Here is a 14,467-nt window from a genome sequence, read left to right on the forward strand (position 1 = left end):
GTTTTTATAAACATCGCATGATTGTTAAGTATTGAGAAGGTGGATTAAATTTTGTATTTATTTTATGTTAAAGGAAATAGAAGAACAGCTTTATTTTTTAGAATTTGCTTTACGTCACACCGACACAGATAGGTCTTATGGTGACGATAGGATAGGCAAGGGCAAAGAGTGGGAAGGAAGCGGCCATGGCCTTAATTAAGCTACAGCCCCAGCATTTACCTTGTGTGAAAATGTGAAACCTCGGAAAACCATATTCAGGGCTGCCGATTCCAACCCACTATCTTCCGGATGCAAGCTCACAGGTGTGCACCCCTAACCGCACGGCCAACTCACCTGAATATATAGGAATTAGAAAGATGTTCCTGAAGACTTTTGTTTGGAGTGTTGTGTTGTACTGAAGTGAAACGTGGACAATAATTAGCTGAGAAAGAAAGAGAATAGAAGCTTTTGAAATGTGGTGTTACAGAAGAAGGCTGAAGGTGAGATGGGTAGATCGAATTACAAATGAAGAGGTACGGAATCAAACTGGTGAGAGAATGAGCTCAAAAAATTTGATGAGAAGAAGAGATGGAATGATGGGACACATCCTGAGATACCCAGGACTTGTGAAGTTGGTTTTTGAGGGAAGTGCAGGTGGTAAGAACAGTAGGGGTAGACCAAGGTATGAATATGACAAACACATTAGAGTTGATGTAGGATGTAGTAGTTACGCAAAAATGAAAAGGCTAGCACAAGATAGGATGTCATCGACAGCCCATCATAACCATAAGACCTAACTGTATTGGTACAACATAAAAATCAAACCACATGGCACAACGGCCATGAAGGGCCTTGGCCTACCAAGCGACTTCTGCTCAGCCCATAGCCCTGTATGTTACAAGTTGTTGTGTGGTTGGCATGATGAATCCTCTCAGCTATTATTCTTGGCTTTCTAGACCAGTGCCGCTATCTCACCATCAGATAGCTTCTCAATTTGTAATCAGGTAGGCTGAGTGGACATCACAAACCAGCGTTCAGATTCAGGTAAAAATCCCTGCCCTGGCCGGGAACTGAACCCAGAGTCTCCAGTTAATAGGCAGGCATGCTAACCTTACAGCACGGAGAAGGTGGTGCGAGATAAAGCAAATAGTAAAAAATAAATCTGTAACAGTTTTGCTCTTTCGATGGTTAGAGTTTATGGCATGTAAAAAATTTTGGGTTTAATACAGCAGTATGGAGTTGTTCTTGCTGGTATTATTATTATTATTTCCACTAGCGTAGTGTGATGGTTAGAGTTATTAACTGCCGTCCTCGGAGGCCCAAGTTCAATGCCCAATACTGCCAGAAATTTAAGACTCGCAAAATGGCTAATATGTTGTAAAAAAGGAACTTGCAGCTCACCTCCAATGGGGATGTAACTGCGCTATGCTGGGACGATGACAGTAGTTAATATTATTATTATTATTATTATTATTATTATTATTATTATTATTATTATTATTATTATTGCTACTGCCTCAGTAGAGAGGGTCTGACTCATCCAATTCTTGTGGTTTGATTCTAGCTGAGGCAGTTTATATTTGAACGGTAGGTAAAAATGTTCACACTCCGTGCGATAACTAGTGGCGGGAGGGGAAGGAAGTCTTCAAGAAATGTATTAATTTCTAATTTAATGTCCATCCACACAAAAAGTGTTGTTATTTTTACAGATACAGCTGAGAAGAGAACGCACGGAAGAACGTCGAAAGATGTTCCAGTTGGTAGATCGGCGACGACGAGCAGACAGCGCCGACACACCTTTCTCCCGCTGGCGTAAAATCCTACCTGTTATGCCTAGCAGCAAGCCTGGCAGTCAGATAGAGGAGAGGCCCATTGGTGCTTCTAATGGAGGTCATGGACTGGCCAATAGCAGCACCAGCAAGACAGACGCCAATCGTGCAGGTAGTGTGACACTTTTCCTATAAAATGTCTTTATCATCAATGTAGTCCCTAAATAAAGCTCTGTTTGATAGCGATATCTTGGAAGTGAATTCTGTTGTTATCATTCAAGAACCATTATCAGGTGTGGTAGGCGAGCTTCTGCACTGACTAAAAATTTCTTAAATAATGATTTATAATGGTTAGATCCACCTATTCAATACTTTTTACAATGTTTACATTGAGATGTAAGTAAACTTGTATACACTGCCAGGAAAAAAAAAAAAAACAAACCATGCAACATCCTCAAGGAATGTGTTCAGTAGCTTGACTTGACTTAATTCCTCTCATTCCCATTGGAACGTAGGGCATCCGTGAAACATCTCCATTGTAGTCGTCGACTTGCCAATGCTTTAACTTCCTTCCAAGTCTTTCCTGCTTCAAGAGCCTCCTCCTCTACAGTCCTCTTCCAGGTCTTCCTAGGACGACCGCTCCTCCATGCCCCTTGCGGATTCCATTCCAATGCTGTGCGTTCTATAGATCCCGCTGGCTTTCTCAAAGTATGACCTATCCATTTCCATTTCCTCCTCTTGATTTCCACTGCAACTGGAACTTGATTTGTTGTTCTCCATAGCTCATCATTGGATATAATTTCAGGCCATCTGATGTTTATGATGCGCCGTAAGCAATGGTTTATAAATGTCTGCAAGAGATTAGTGATAGTTCGTGTAACTTTCCAAGTTTCACAAGCATAGAGGACTGATTTAACATTTGTATTGAAAATTTTTATTTTCGTTTTCCTTGAAATGTTGTTATTCTTCCATACTGTATATAGCTGCATGAAGGCTCCATTTGCTTTCCTTATTCTGGCTCTCACATCCTCTTCCGCCCCTCCTTCTCTTGTCACTACACTTCCCAAGTACGTAAATGTTTTAACCTCTTCAATCTCTTCTTCTGCCACAAACAAACTTTCATCAATTTTAGCATTTACTCTCACTTCCTTGGTCTTAACAACATTTACATTGAGTCCTGCAGCCTCTGCTTCCTTCCGTAATCCTTCTAACTTAAGTTTCATATCACTAATTCTTGAAGACAAAAATCATCTGCAAATTCTAAATCTTCCAGTCTTTTGCCCATTCCCCATTGTATTCCTCTTTTCCTTCCACCCAATGTTCAGTGGCACCAGGGTATAATGTGTGCATACTGAGGGACTGTTGTGTTAGTGATTTATCTGTCACGGACATCGGCGATCAGATGGCGCTCAGGAGGTCTGTCCGTGTGCACTCTGTTTTGAGTGTGCAGAGGTTAGAGGTGAAGAGTGTTTACAACATTCATTCTAAGGTACAAACATGCCCCATCGATGAGTATATGCTCCTGTTGAACAACTGCAGACATTTGAAAGGGGTCTCATTGTGGATCTGCCGAAAGCTGGATGGACGTATCAACAGATTGCTGCACATGTTGGGCATATTGTATTGGTGGTGTGTCACCCGCTTTCAGCAGTGCTCCGTGCAATCTCCACTGTTCCAAAGTATATCTTCTCCTCCACTGTAAATTCCGTAGAGGTCTTCGCTCGTAACCCAGAGCTGTGACCCTTGCCACATGCTACACACTGGGCCAGTGTGCTCTGAGACTCACATAACTAGGGGCACCACTCCCTAATCAGGGGTCCCTCTGAAGAGGATCCCTACCTGCTACCTAATAACTATGATAACATAACAAATTTAAACCATTAACAAACGTGGCACCACTGTTTGATTCAACAATGAACAATTCCCATAACAGGTGAGGAGGCATGGTACACTCTTCAAACGTCTAAGCACAGCAAACTCCCAGAGCAGACTCTTTAATTAATGAACTGTTAAAAGAATCCCTGCCAGTATCAATTGAAATTTGGACAGCAATCTTCAATGAATGTATTTTTCAAAGAAACATACACGTAAAAATGGAGAGGATCTGTGATTACAATATTATACAGTCAAAAGATGCACCAAATACATATTGTGGGATTGCACTTGAATGTGCACACTTTAAAGTACTGTCTAAAAGAATATGAAATTGTGACATACCTCAAATAACGCCATTTTTCCCAGCAGAACAATATGATTTCATACTTGGAAGATCTACTGCGCAGGCAATTAAGAAAGTTCTGATCAACATTTGGGATGCTACAGCATTGTTGGAGACCACATACAGTGTATCTCATACAAAGTATGACCGTCGAAGAGGCGTTTTTACTCTCGGAAACATAAGCTCAAGTATGGGAGGCGAGTGCATCATTCTTGACCTTGCAAGCAGCCTGCACGTGTTCGACCTGGCAAGCATCAGTTGGCAGTCTGGATCTCAGCTGTTAACATGATGAGAGACTTATCATTGCAACACCGTATTTTCACATGTAAAGGTTTTGGTTTCATCTTAATGGTTGTGTGAAGAGTCGTACCTCTCATTATTGGTGTGCAGAAAATCCTAATGGTGTTTACAAAGTCCCTCATTATGATACGAAGATTGGTGTTTGGTGTGCTGTTAGTGCAAGACGAATAATTGGGCATTATTTTTTATAATTTTTTTTATGCTGTTCTTCCACCAGTTAACGGAAAAAAAAAGTCACGTGGGTGGTTTCAACAAGATTCAGCCCCTGCTCATAAAGCAGAAGATTTCCTTCTTACAATCTCGGAAGTGTTTGCAGACAGAGTGATCAGTGCTGGTCTATTTCCCTCTCGTTCTCCAGATCTAACACTGTGTGATTTTTACTTGTGGGGTAAATTGAAAGAAAAAGTGTATCAAACAAATCCTCACACACTGGAGGAACTATACAAATTATTTCGTGTGGCTATTTCTAGCCGGTCACTCCAAGTGAGATTTGTGCTGGACAAAGCGGAGGCAGGACAGGTTTTTCTCTGGGTACTCCAGTTTTCCCTGTCATCTTTGTTTCCAGCAACACTCTTCAATATCATTTCATTTCATCTGTCATTCATTAATCATAGCCCCAGAGGAGTGTGACAGGCCTCAGCAGCCGGCACAATTCCTATCCTCACCGCTAGATGAGGGCTTCATTCATTCCATTCATGACCTAGTCGAATGACTGGAAACAGCCTGTGGATTTTCATTTCTAGCCAGGTGCAGCCCTTGTAAGGCAGACCCTCCGATGAGGGTGCGGGGCATCTGCCATGTATAGGTAACTGCGTGTTATTGTGGTGGAGGATAGTGTTACATGTGGTGTGTGAGTTGCAGGGATGTTGGGGACAGCACAAATACCCTGTCCCCGAGCTAAGGGAATTATTTAAGATTAAAATCTCCGACCTGGCTGGGAATAGAAACTGGAACCTTTTGGATCAAAGGCCAGCATGCTAACCATTTAGCCATGGAGCCGAACATTGGAGGAACTGAAAAAAAACATTATGAATGAAATCAGAAACATTACAGTGCCAGAACTTACTCACATCGGCCAGAAAGTGGTTACCAGATACAATGCCTGTATAACACAGGAAGGACGACACTTCCAGCACCTTTTATAAGGTAAGATTTCATATAAGATTTTATACAGCCTTAAAGCAGGGGGACCGCACGCGACATAAGTTCAGCTGAGGCATGTGCCATAACGGAGAGTACAAACACCAAGCGTTCGGTCTGAGTTTATATGAGAGTAGTTTTCATGGACTACACTCAGGCTTACCGGGCGAGTTGGCCGTGCAGTTAGGGGCGCGCAGCTGTGAGCTTGCATCCGGGGGATAGTGGGTTCGAATCCCACTGTCGGCAGCCCTGAAGATGGTTTTCCGTGGTTTTCCATTTTCACACCAGGCAAATGCCGGGGCTGTACCTTAATTAAGGCCATGGCCGCTTTCTTCCAACTCCTAACCCTTTCCTATCCCATTGTCGCCATAAGACATATCTGTGTTGGTGCGACGTAAAGCCACTAGCAAGAAGAAAAAAAAGCACTCAGGCTTTTGATGGAGATAAAAGAACGATTCTAATGGAAAAGCTGTACTACATTTTAGGCTGAAGGAACCCTATGACTGATGATGTTGTCATGGAGGTAGTGCCAAATGAAACCACAATGTTTCTCTATGCAGATGATACGATACTGGTGTCAAAAGGATAGTCGGATCCGCAGAACGGACCGGACAGGATACACACAAGGTCACAAAAAAAAAAAGAGGTGAACATAAACACCAGTAAAAACCAAGGTTATGAAGTTTAGAAGAGGTGGAAGAGTGTCAAGAATGGCAGCATACAATTGGAATTTGTAGACCCCTACAAGTATCTCGGACCAACTATCCAAATTACAAGGAAAATATTCACAAAGCATATTATAGGGGAAAGGTGCATCGCAGCAGACATAAAAAAAAGTAGAAAAATTGTCTCTTGGAACAGCATTATGGCTCTTTCGCATAAAGATTGCTCCAATAGCCTACTGTGCTCTCAGAGAAATATAGGCATATCTCATCCCTGCATATCTGAGAAGAATGGAATCACTGAAAGCTATCTAAATTAAAAGAGTACTCTAGTTATGCAAAACTACCAAAACCAGGTTTGCATGTTTACTCGCTGGCATTGAGTTTCAGCTTGGAAAACCAACTAAGAATCAATCGTGCTGGAGCATCCTTTGCCAAACTACGATCCCAAGTATTTGACAATCATGATGTCAATGTTGTAAAAAAAAGGTCATTGTATAAAATTCAATTTTAGTTCACATCTTACTACATGGATTTGAATCCTGGATATGCTACAAACAACATATTAAAAAGCTGGAACAATTTCACCAGTGATGTTATAGAGAACTGTGCATATAACCTGGCAAGACAGATGCACAAATGTAAGTGTACTTGAAGAGGCATAGACCACCAGTATAGAAGCCATGGTTTTAAGATGTCAGCAACGATGTTGGGCATGCAATATGCATGGCTGGTAATTGCTTTCCCAAGGAAGTGTTTTACTCTGAGTTAACAGTGGGTAAACATTGTTTGGGAGGTCAGAGGAAGCAATTTCAGGATGTAATTAAGGCTAACATGAAGATGTGCCACTGCCACACTGATGTTAACCTTAGCTCTCAACCGTTCACCCTGGACACCATCAGTTAATCGCAACACACTACTTTTGAAGAAAACTGGTATAGGACGCAGAGAGAGAGAGAGAGAGAGAGAGAGGGGGGGGGGGGGGGGAAAGAAGAAGAAGAACAGTGGCTGCTCCACCTGAAACATTCTGCCACCTCTGCGGGAACTTGTGTGCTTCCCGAATTGGCCTGTGTAGTCACCTACTCACAAGAGTGTTTCCTATTGTATTGTATGAAATACATATTCAGGACTAGGACCAAAATGCCTTAATGGTTGACCCGGACTTCTTTCAGACACCAGGCATGAATACTGACAAATAAAATTTGTTCTCCGATGTGTGTACACCAGGGTGGCTATTCATGGTTTCCATGATAGATTCTGTATCCAAAGAGGAAATCACCAGCCATCAACACATTGTTTGTGTGTTCCTGTGGTTATATATGTGAGCAATATTTTATTTTCTCTTACCAGGCTAGTAATAATTCTTTGCCATTTTATGCAGATGATAGAAACTTTGAATGATCCGGTAATATTTACACACACAGTATGTTAGATAAATATTTAATCATTCCCAATTATAGGAGGTTTGATGTTTCCACCTAATCAATACTATTAGTGCTAGTAATTAGACATATATTTACATTTATTAAAAATTATAAGATCTGAGATAAATCATCTTCACCTGGTATATCATAATCCTAGGAACAAAAATAGCACTACAGTGGAACCTTGATTATCCATTCTTGGAAACTATGTTTTTCCAGATTATTCATTCAAATTACATGGTCCCATGAACATCTTAACTAAACCATGTTGTAAAAATCCTGCCTTATCCGCTCCTTGAAGAAACTATTTCCTAGATCAACCATCCAGAAATTTCAGTCCCAGCAATGCTACATCCTTGATCAAGCATTTTTCAAGAAGAAGTATCTCATAAAATGATGGCTACGACATACCCATGGATCTTGACGTTAACGTCCAATCATTGCAATAATTAGAGCAAGTACTGTACTGGGAAAGTGATCGGCAATGAACTTGCATAAGGAGCCATCTTCGCATTGCATTCAGCTGGTATTATTTTAGGAAATCGTTGGAAATCATAAAGAGGAAAAATGGATAATGTGGGATTTTTATAGTATGATTTAAGATGTTTGTGGGACCACACAATTTGAAGGAATAATCTGGGGGAATGTAGTTTCTAGGAACGGATAATCGACGTTCCACTGTATTGCTATTCTAGATACTATGATTACGATATACCAGCTGAAAATGATCTATTTCAGATCAAAACCAGTCCTGTAATTTTTTAATAAATGTAATAAATGTATAGGCAAGTCATTAAGTATCTGCAATTTTGCTCTAATTGTCTTTAGGTTGGCTCTATGACATTGTGTGCTGACCAGCCGCTAGATGGCACCGTTGTCTACGTCTGTGGTATGTTTCAGCATTATCAGATCAGTACAGCTTCCACTGTTGTGACGTAAAGATGGCCGCGCCACACTCTGTTTGCACCAAGAAAGAACAGCGTTCCGTAATCTATATTTTATGGTCTGAGGGTGAACCAGAAACAGAAATTCACAGAAGACTTTCAGCACAATACGGGGACAATGTTTTCCCACAGAGAAGTGTTTACCAGTGGATTGAACAGTTCAGAAGGGGTCGCACGAGCGTGAAGGATGAGAAAAGATCCGGGTGTCTATCTGCAGCCATAACTGATGCCAATATTGAACAAGTGCATGATATGATCCTGAATAACAGATGAGTGACTGTTGATGATGTGGCAAAACCTACGCACATTACCCATGGTTCTGCATATGAAATCATGCTTCACTTTCACAAACTCTGTTCGAGATGGATTCCAAAACAACTCAATGAAGAGCAGAAGTGTAATTGTGTGAGAATCTGTCAGCACTTACTGGACCGTCATGCTAAAGAAGTTGAAACATTTCTGGAACGGATCATCACTGGAGATGAAACATGGGTTCACCACTTTGAACAAGAGAGCAAACATCAGAGCATGGAATGGAAGCATCCACTGTGACAAAATATTGTCCCTGTATTGTGCTGAAAGTCTTCTATGAATTTCTGCTCCTGGTACACCATCAGACCACAAAAAACGGATTACGGAATGCTGTTCTTCCCTGGTGCAAACAGAGAGTGGAACGGCCTTCTTTACGTCGCAACAGTAAGCTGTAGTGATCTGATAATGCTGAAATCTACCATAGATGCAGACAATGGTGCCATCTAGCAGCTGGCCAGCACACAATGCCATAGAACCAACCTAAAGACAATTAGAGCAAAATTGCAGATACTTAATGACTTGCCCTCGTAATTACTACCACTAATAGTAATGATTAGGTGGAAACATCAAACCTCACATGCAGTAACTGAGAACTGTAGAAATATCAATATGGAAAATGAAACTAATACTTATGAAATATTTAATAATAATATAAAACTAGAATTGCTTTATTTTGGAATATCTGAATTAGGCTACTTTTGTTTTGTACTGTACATGCCTCTCCCAACATTCTTTTCCAGAAATGCTTGCAAAACTGGTGAAGAGAGCCTTACGTAAATCCTCTGCCACATCAGATGAGGAGAGTGCTCTCGTGGGGCTGGACGGTGATGGGAGTAGCGATGCCCATCATCAAGAGGACCTGCCGAGAGAGAACGCCAAATCGCACAAACAGCGAGTCCGAGGCGGAGGCAACTCCACGACGACAACCACCACAAACAACAAGGGTAGCGATCGTAGCAGTGAGTCTAAACTACGATCGGTGGTGCGTTCACCCTCGACGAGTTCCTACAGAGAGCGTGAGGATTCTTTGGTATCAGGCTGGTCTGACACAATCCCTGTCATTCGTATCAGTCCAACTGATGGCAGTGATAGCAATACTCAGAAGGCCGAACCACAACAACCAGTAGCGACTAAAACAACAGATGAGGACGAGGGGGTCGCACCAGTACATGAGAGAAAGCGAGTAGCTAGAGTGCTGCTTGAAGGAGCTGGTAGAAGTGACAGTCAAGGAGAACTATTAGATATGATGGAGCTACCTGCCAAAGATACCCCACAGAGAAAGGTACGTATTATGGTAGTTGTTTTGGCAAGTAAAGTACTATACGCACTCTTTTTCTTGAGCCCGATTTTTACGGGGTGAGGAGCAAGGAGGGAGTGCTCCCAGTTCCGGTTATACTGCCAACTGGATGGAAATGAAATCTGAATTGAATCGATAATATGATCGATCGATATGAATTTTCTAAACATTTATTATCTTACGTCAACAATTGTGTCACACATACATTATTTAACATTATATAACAATGCGAATCTTGTTACTAGCATGAATTATATAGTTTGGCTTTGCTGTGTAAACAACAACAGTACTAGTTTGCAAAGTGTACGCCAGATGTCGCACAGCGATGAATAAGTGATTCATAGTTTGTATTTCAAAGGTTACCGATATGGATGTCGAAGATAACCGAGGTCTACCGATTCAGCACTAGGGAGCTCTGGGCTCAAGAAAAGGTGCGCGCATAGTAGATGAGCAGATACACTGATTATTATTAATTTATACACTGGCATAATTTGTATTCTTATACACATACATCAGAACTTGAAAATTATAAGAATACAATGTATCTTTCATTCATATAGGCTACACAGTGAAACCTCGTTACTGCAATTCTCATTAATACGTTTTCCTGCTTAGCACATAGTAAATTCAAAGTCCCGATTCTCATCATATTAATTTATAAAAATACCTCACTATCGCATCACGAATTTTCACTATTACTGTTTAGTACGATCACATTTTTCCTAGCCCTGAAAATGTTATTTGTCATCCGTTATGAAGGAGACGTGATTTCCAACTAGAGTCAGAGCCGTCACCACAGTAACATGATTACAGGAAAAGGCCTTTTCCTGAACCTCGCAGGATTAGTTGCACTTTTGGGGAGTAAGCCGTTAGCCTCACGAATGTTCAGGTTTGCTTGCCGGTTAGCAACAAGATTGCTAAATAACACAATGAGCCTGTTTGTGCTTGTATTTCGCATTCCATTTATTTTACATTTATTTTGTGTTGAGTGGTACAGTGAAGTGTAGCAAATACTTGTTGCATGGTAGCCTAATTCTGAATTAGGAACATAATCCTGTGAAGTTGAATAGAGTGATAGCCTAGTTATGGATACGGAAAAAGTCGTGAAATTCCTTACTAATGAAGACTAAATTAAAATCTGTCAGAAAGTGGATTGGTATCCGCATCTGTATAAGAGCACAGAAAGGTGGCATCTGTACTTGGTGGCATTGCAGAGGTCGCGAATGTTGAAACTTGCACCTTCGAGGTTTGCTCGATCACTTGAGTTGGTTGAAGTTTTGTCAATTCATTCCTAGCAGTCGCACATGGCTGAGTGCACCGTAACCTCCAATTCATTGTCTAGGAGTGTGACCAGAAAATAATGTTTAACAATTCACTACTCCAAAATAAAAGGCTCCTACGAAGGTTATGCCGGAAGTTTTTAACAGCGCGTAAGCCGTAATTCTGAGGACAATGGGATTATTTTAATTTGAAAGAGCGATGTTTATCGACCTTGGAACATGCACGCGCTACCCCTCCTAGCGGTAGTTCCTCCACAGCAAGGGAAGAAAGCACAGGCAGTGCTGAGTCAGACACGGTGCAAGATGGATCTGTCGCACAGCGATTTTCGAGCAATGATTTTTTTATGATTATAAAAAGAAATTAAGTGCCGAAGAATGCCATTCTTCTTTGCTGCGCATTTGTGGTGAGGCTGCCCCTTCTAGAGCCACAGTTGGAAATTGGTTTCACGAGTTTACAAGGGATCGGCAGTCAATTGAAGATGAACCTCGTCTGGGTCACCCAGCAACAGCTGTGAGGGAAATGATCAAAGCAGATTCACATCTTACATTTTGTGACATTGAACAGACCTTAAATATTGGGTCAAGAGCAGCGCAGACCATCATTCATGATTATTTAGGCCTTACCAAGAGATGTGCCCGTTGGGTGCCACGTTCCCTGAAAGAAAGCCAAAAGGAGGAGAGAGTAGACTGGTGTCATTTCATGCTAGAAAAATTTAATGGAGGGCAGTCTGAAGACACCTAAAATATCGTCACAGGTGATGAAACATGGGTCTACCATTATGACCCTGAAACGAAGAGACAGTCTTCTGTGTGGTGCTTTCCAGGGGAGGAACCACCCACAAACGTTCGACGAAGTCGGAGGTCCGGAAAGAAGATGGTGGCAACTTCTTTTTACGAAAATGGGGCATCTCACCTTTGTGACCTTGGGCACACGTCGTACAGTCAATGCTGAATGGTATGTGAATGACTATCTTCCCAAAGTCCTCACCACTTGGAGGTCACAGCACCTTCTGCTGCATCACGACAATGCATCTGCACACAGGGCTGCCAGAACAATGGACTTTTTGGATAGGGAAAAAGTGCAAGTGTTACCCCATCCCCCCTATTCACCTGACCTGGCCCCATGTGACTTCTTTCTGTTCCCTAAAACCAAGGAAAAAATATGTGGGCAGCGATTTTCATCAGATGAAGAGGCCATTGCAGCGTACGAGAGTGCACTAAGTGACATCCTGAAAGAAGCTTGGACTGAAACGTTTTCTAAGTGGTTTCAGAGAATGGGCATTTAGGGTGGTCGCCCAGGTGGCAGATTCCCTATCAATTGTTTACCTCATATTTACATTTATTTACAAATGTTTATCTAGCTTTTTCTCAAATATTTTCAACAAACTTGGAGACGTATCAAACATTTCCCTCAGTGATAATTTATTCCAATCCTTTACACCTTATCCTATAGATGAATATTTTCCCCAGTTCGTCCTCTTGAATTCCAACTTTATCTTCACATTATGATCTTTCCTACTTTTAAAAGCTCCACTCAAGCTTATTCTTCTACTTTTGTCACTCCCGCCAACTCACCACTGACAGCTTGAAACACACAATTTACAAACTTCACACGCAGTAGTGTGGCAAGAAGCAGGTCAGAGCTAGGATCGGATGGGAACCGGCTGTAGGAATGAACATCCATTCTGAGGTCCTTGTCTTTTGATTTTTATCAGATTAAAGTTTTTTTTAACCATAACAAGACAAGTGCTGAATAGGTAAACCCAAAATTCTTTTATAAGAATTAAGTTTATCCTATAATGTGTTCCTTTTCATGATTTTTCCCTTTCTATATAAACTGATTTTTTTTTTTTTTTTGGTTTGTCTTTTTAACATGGCATAAGCCCCAAATATATCTTGTCTGTTAATTTAGGCCATGAAAGCAGCAATCTAAACTCTTTGTTAATATGGTAATCTTTTCCTCTGTTCACAGAAGAGAGAACTGGGACAAGCAGAAGGAAGTGCATCCATTGCGAAACCAGAATCTGATGAAGAGACATCATCGACAACTAAATCTAATGCATTATAACCATGGTTAATGTGAACAAAATGACAATACGGTAATATAACACATTTAGCAGACAGTTAAAATATCATCAAAGACAGATTACTCGAACAACATGTCAGTTGTTTTATAAGTTACTGCAACGGTGTTATATTGTGCCAACATGGGGCAGCAAGGTAAACCCGGTATTATATTGGAAACCCCATGGCACAGGCTACCAAAGGCCAACAACAGTTCATGTCTGATGAGTGACTAGATATGGTACCAGTGTCCGGCCGTGATCCAAGATGGGTATAAGGAAGGTGGAACAGTTGTCATACACAAATAATGCAGTTTTCCATTGTAGAGATGATGATGATGATGGTGATGATGATGAAGCTTGTTTAAAAAGGCCTAACATGTAAGTCATCGGCCCCTAATGGTATGAGATGAGACGAAATGTAATGACAATTAAAATTCTAAAATTCATCCACTGACCAGAATTCAAAACATGATGATGATGAATGGATATGAATGTAAAATAATTAGCGGATCCAACTCTCAATATTGAAACTTAAAACAATTCCAAATCCATCCACTGACTGGAATTCAAAAAGACGACGATCAACAACGATTGTGAACTTAAAACAATGGATCTGACTTGCAATGCCACTCCCTGCCATAAAATAACTTAAAACAATGGTAAATCTGAACAAGGGACTGCTTCCAAAGCTAAATCCTAAATCAATGATGCTTGTTGTCTAAATGGGTTAAAATCCAGGTCACCGCCCCCTCATAATACTACTAACCACTGGTAAACTAGAACCATGGTGTTCCTCACGTAGCAGTACTAATCACAAGTAATGTAGACTCATGGTGTTCCTCACATAGTGATATTAATTACAGGAGCCAACTAGAACCGTGATGTTCCTCACACAGTGGTTAGGCAACGTCCAGACCTGTGGTGTTCCTCACATAGTGGCACTGCTCCCAGGCAGTGTAAACCTATGGTGTTCCGCATACAGTGATACAAATCACAGGTACTGTAAACCCACAGTGATCCACCCATGATAACACTAATCACAGACTCAGGATGTTCCTCACATAGTAGTAGACGAC

General features: G+C 41.2%; 1 protein-coding gene across 1 annotated transcript in view; it reads left to right on the plus strand.

The window, feature by feature from the left end:
* The window catches only part of LOC136884131 (transmembrane channel-like protein), a 129,008-nt gene extending 115,615 nt beyond the window's left edge, over positions 1-13,393 (plus strand). Inside the window, 3 exon segments of the mRNA XM_068229803.1 lie at positions 1,689-1,920; positions 9,489-10,030; positions 13,298-13,393. Coding sequence (XP_068085904.1) covers positions 1,689-1,920; positions 9,489-10,030; positions 13,298-13,393 — 870 coding nt within the window.
* Positions 13,394-14,467: the final 1,074 nt, after the last annotated feature.

This window comes from Anabrus simplex, chromosome 12 (genome assembly GCF_040414725.1).
Source record: "Anabrus simplex isolate iqAnaSimp1 chromosome 12, ASM4041472v1, whole genome shotgun sequence".
Taxonomy (NCBI): Eukaryota; Metazoa; Arthropoda; class Insecta; order Orthoptera; family Tettigoniidae; genus Anabrus; species Anabrus simplex.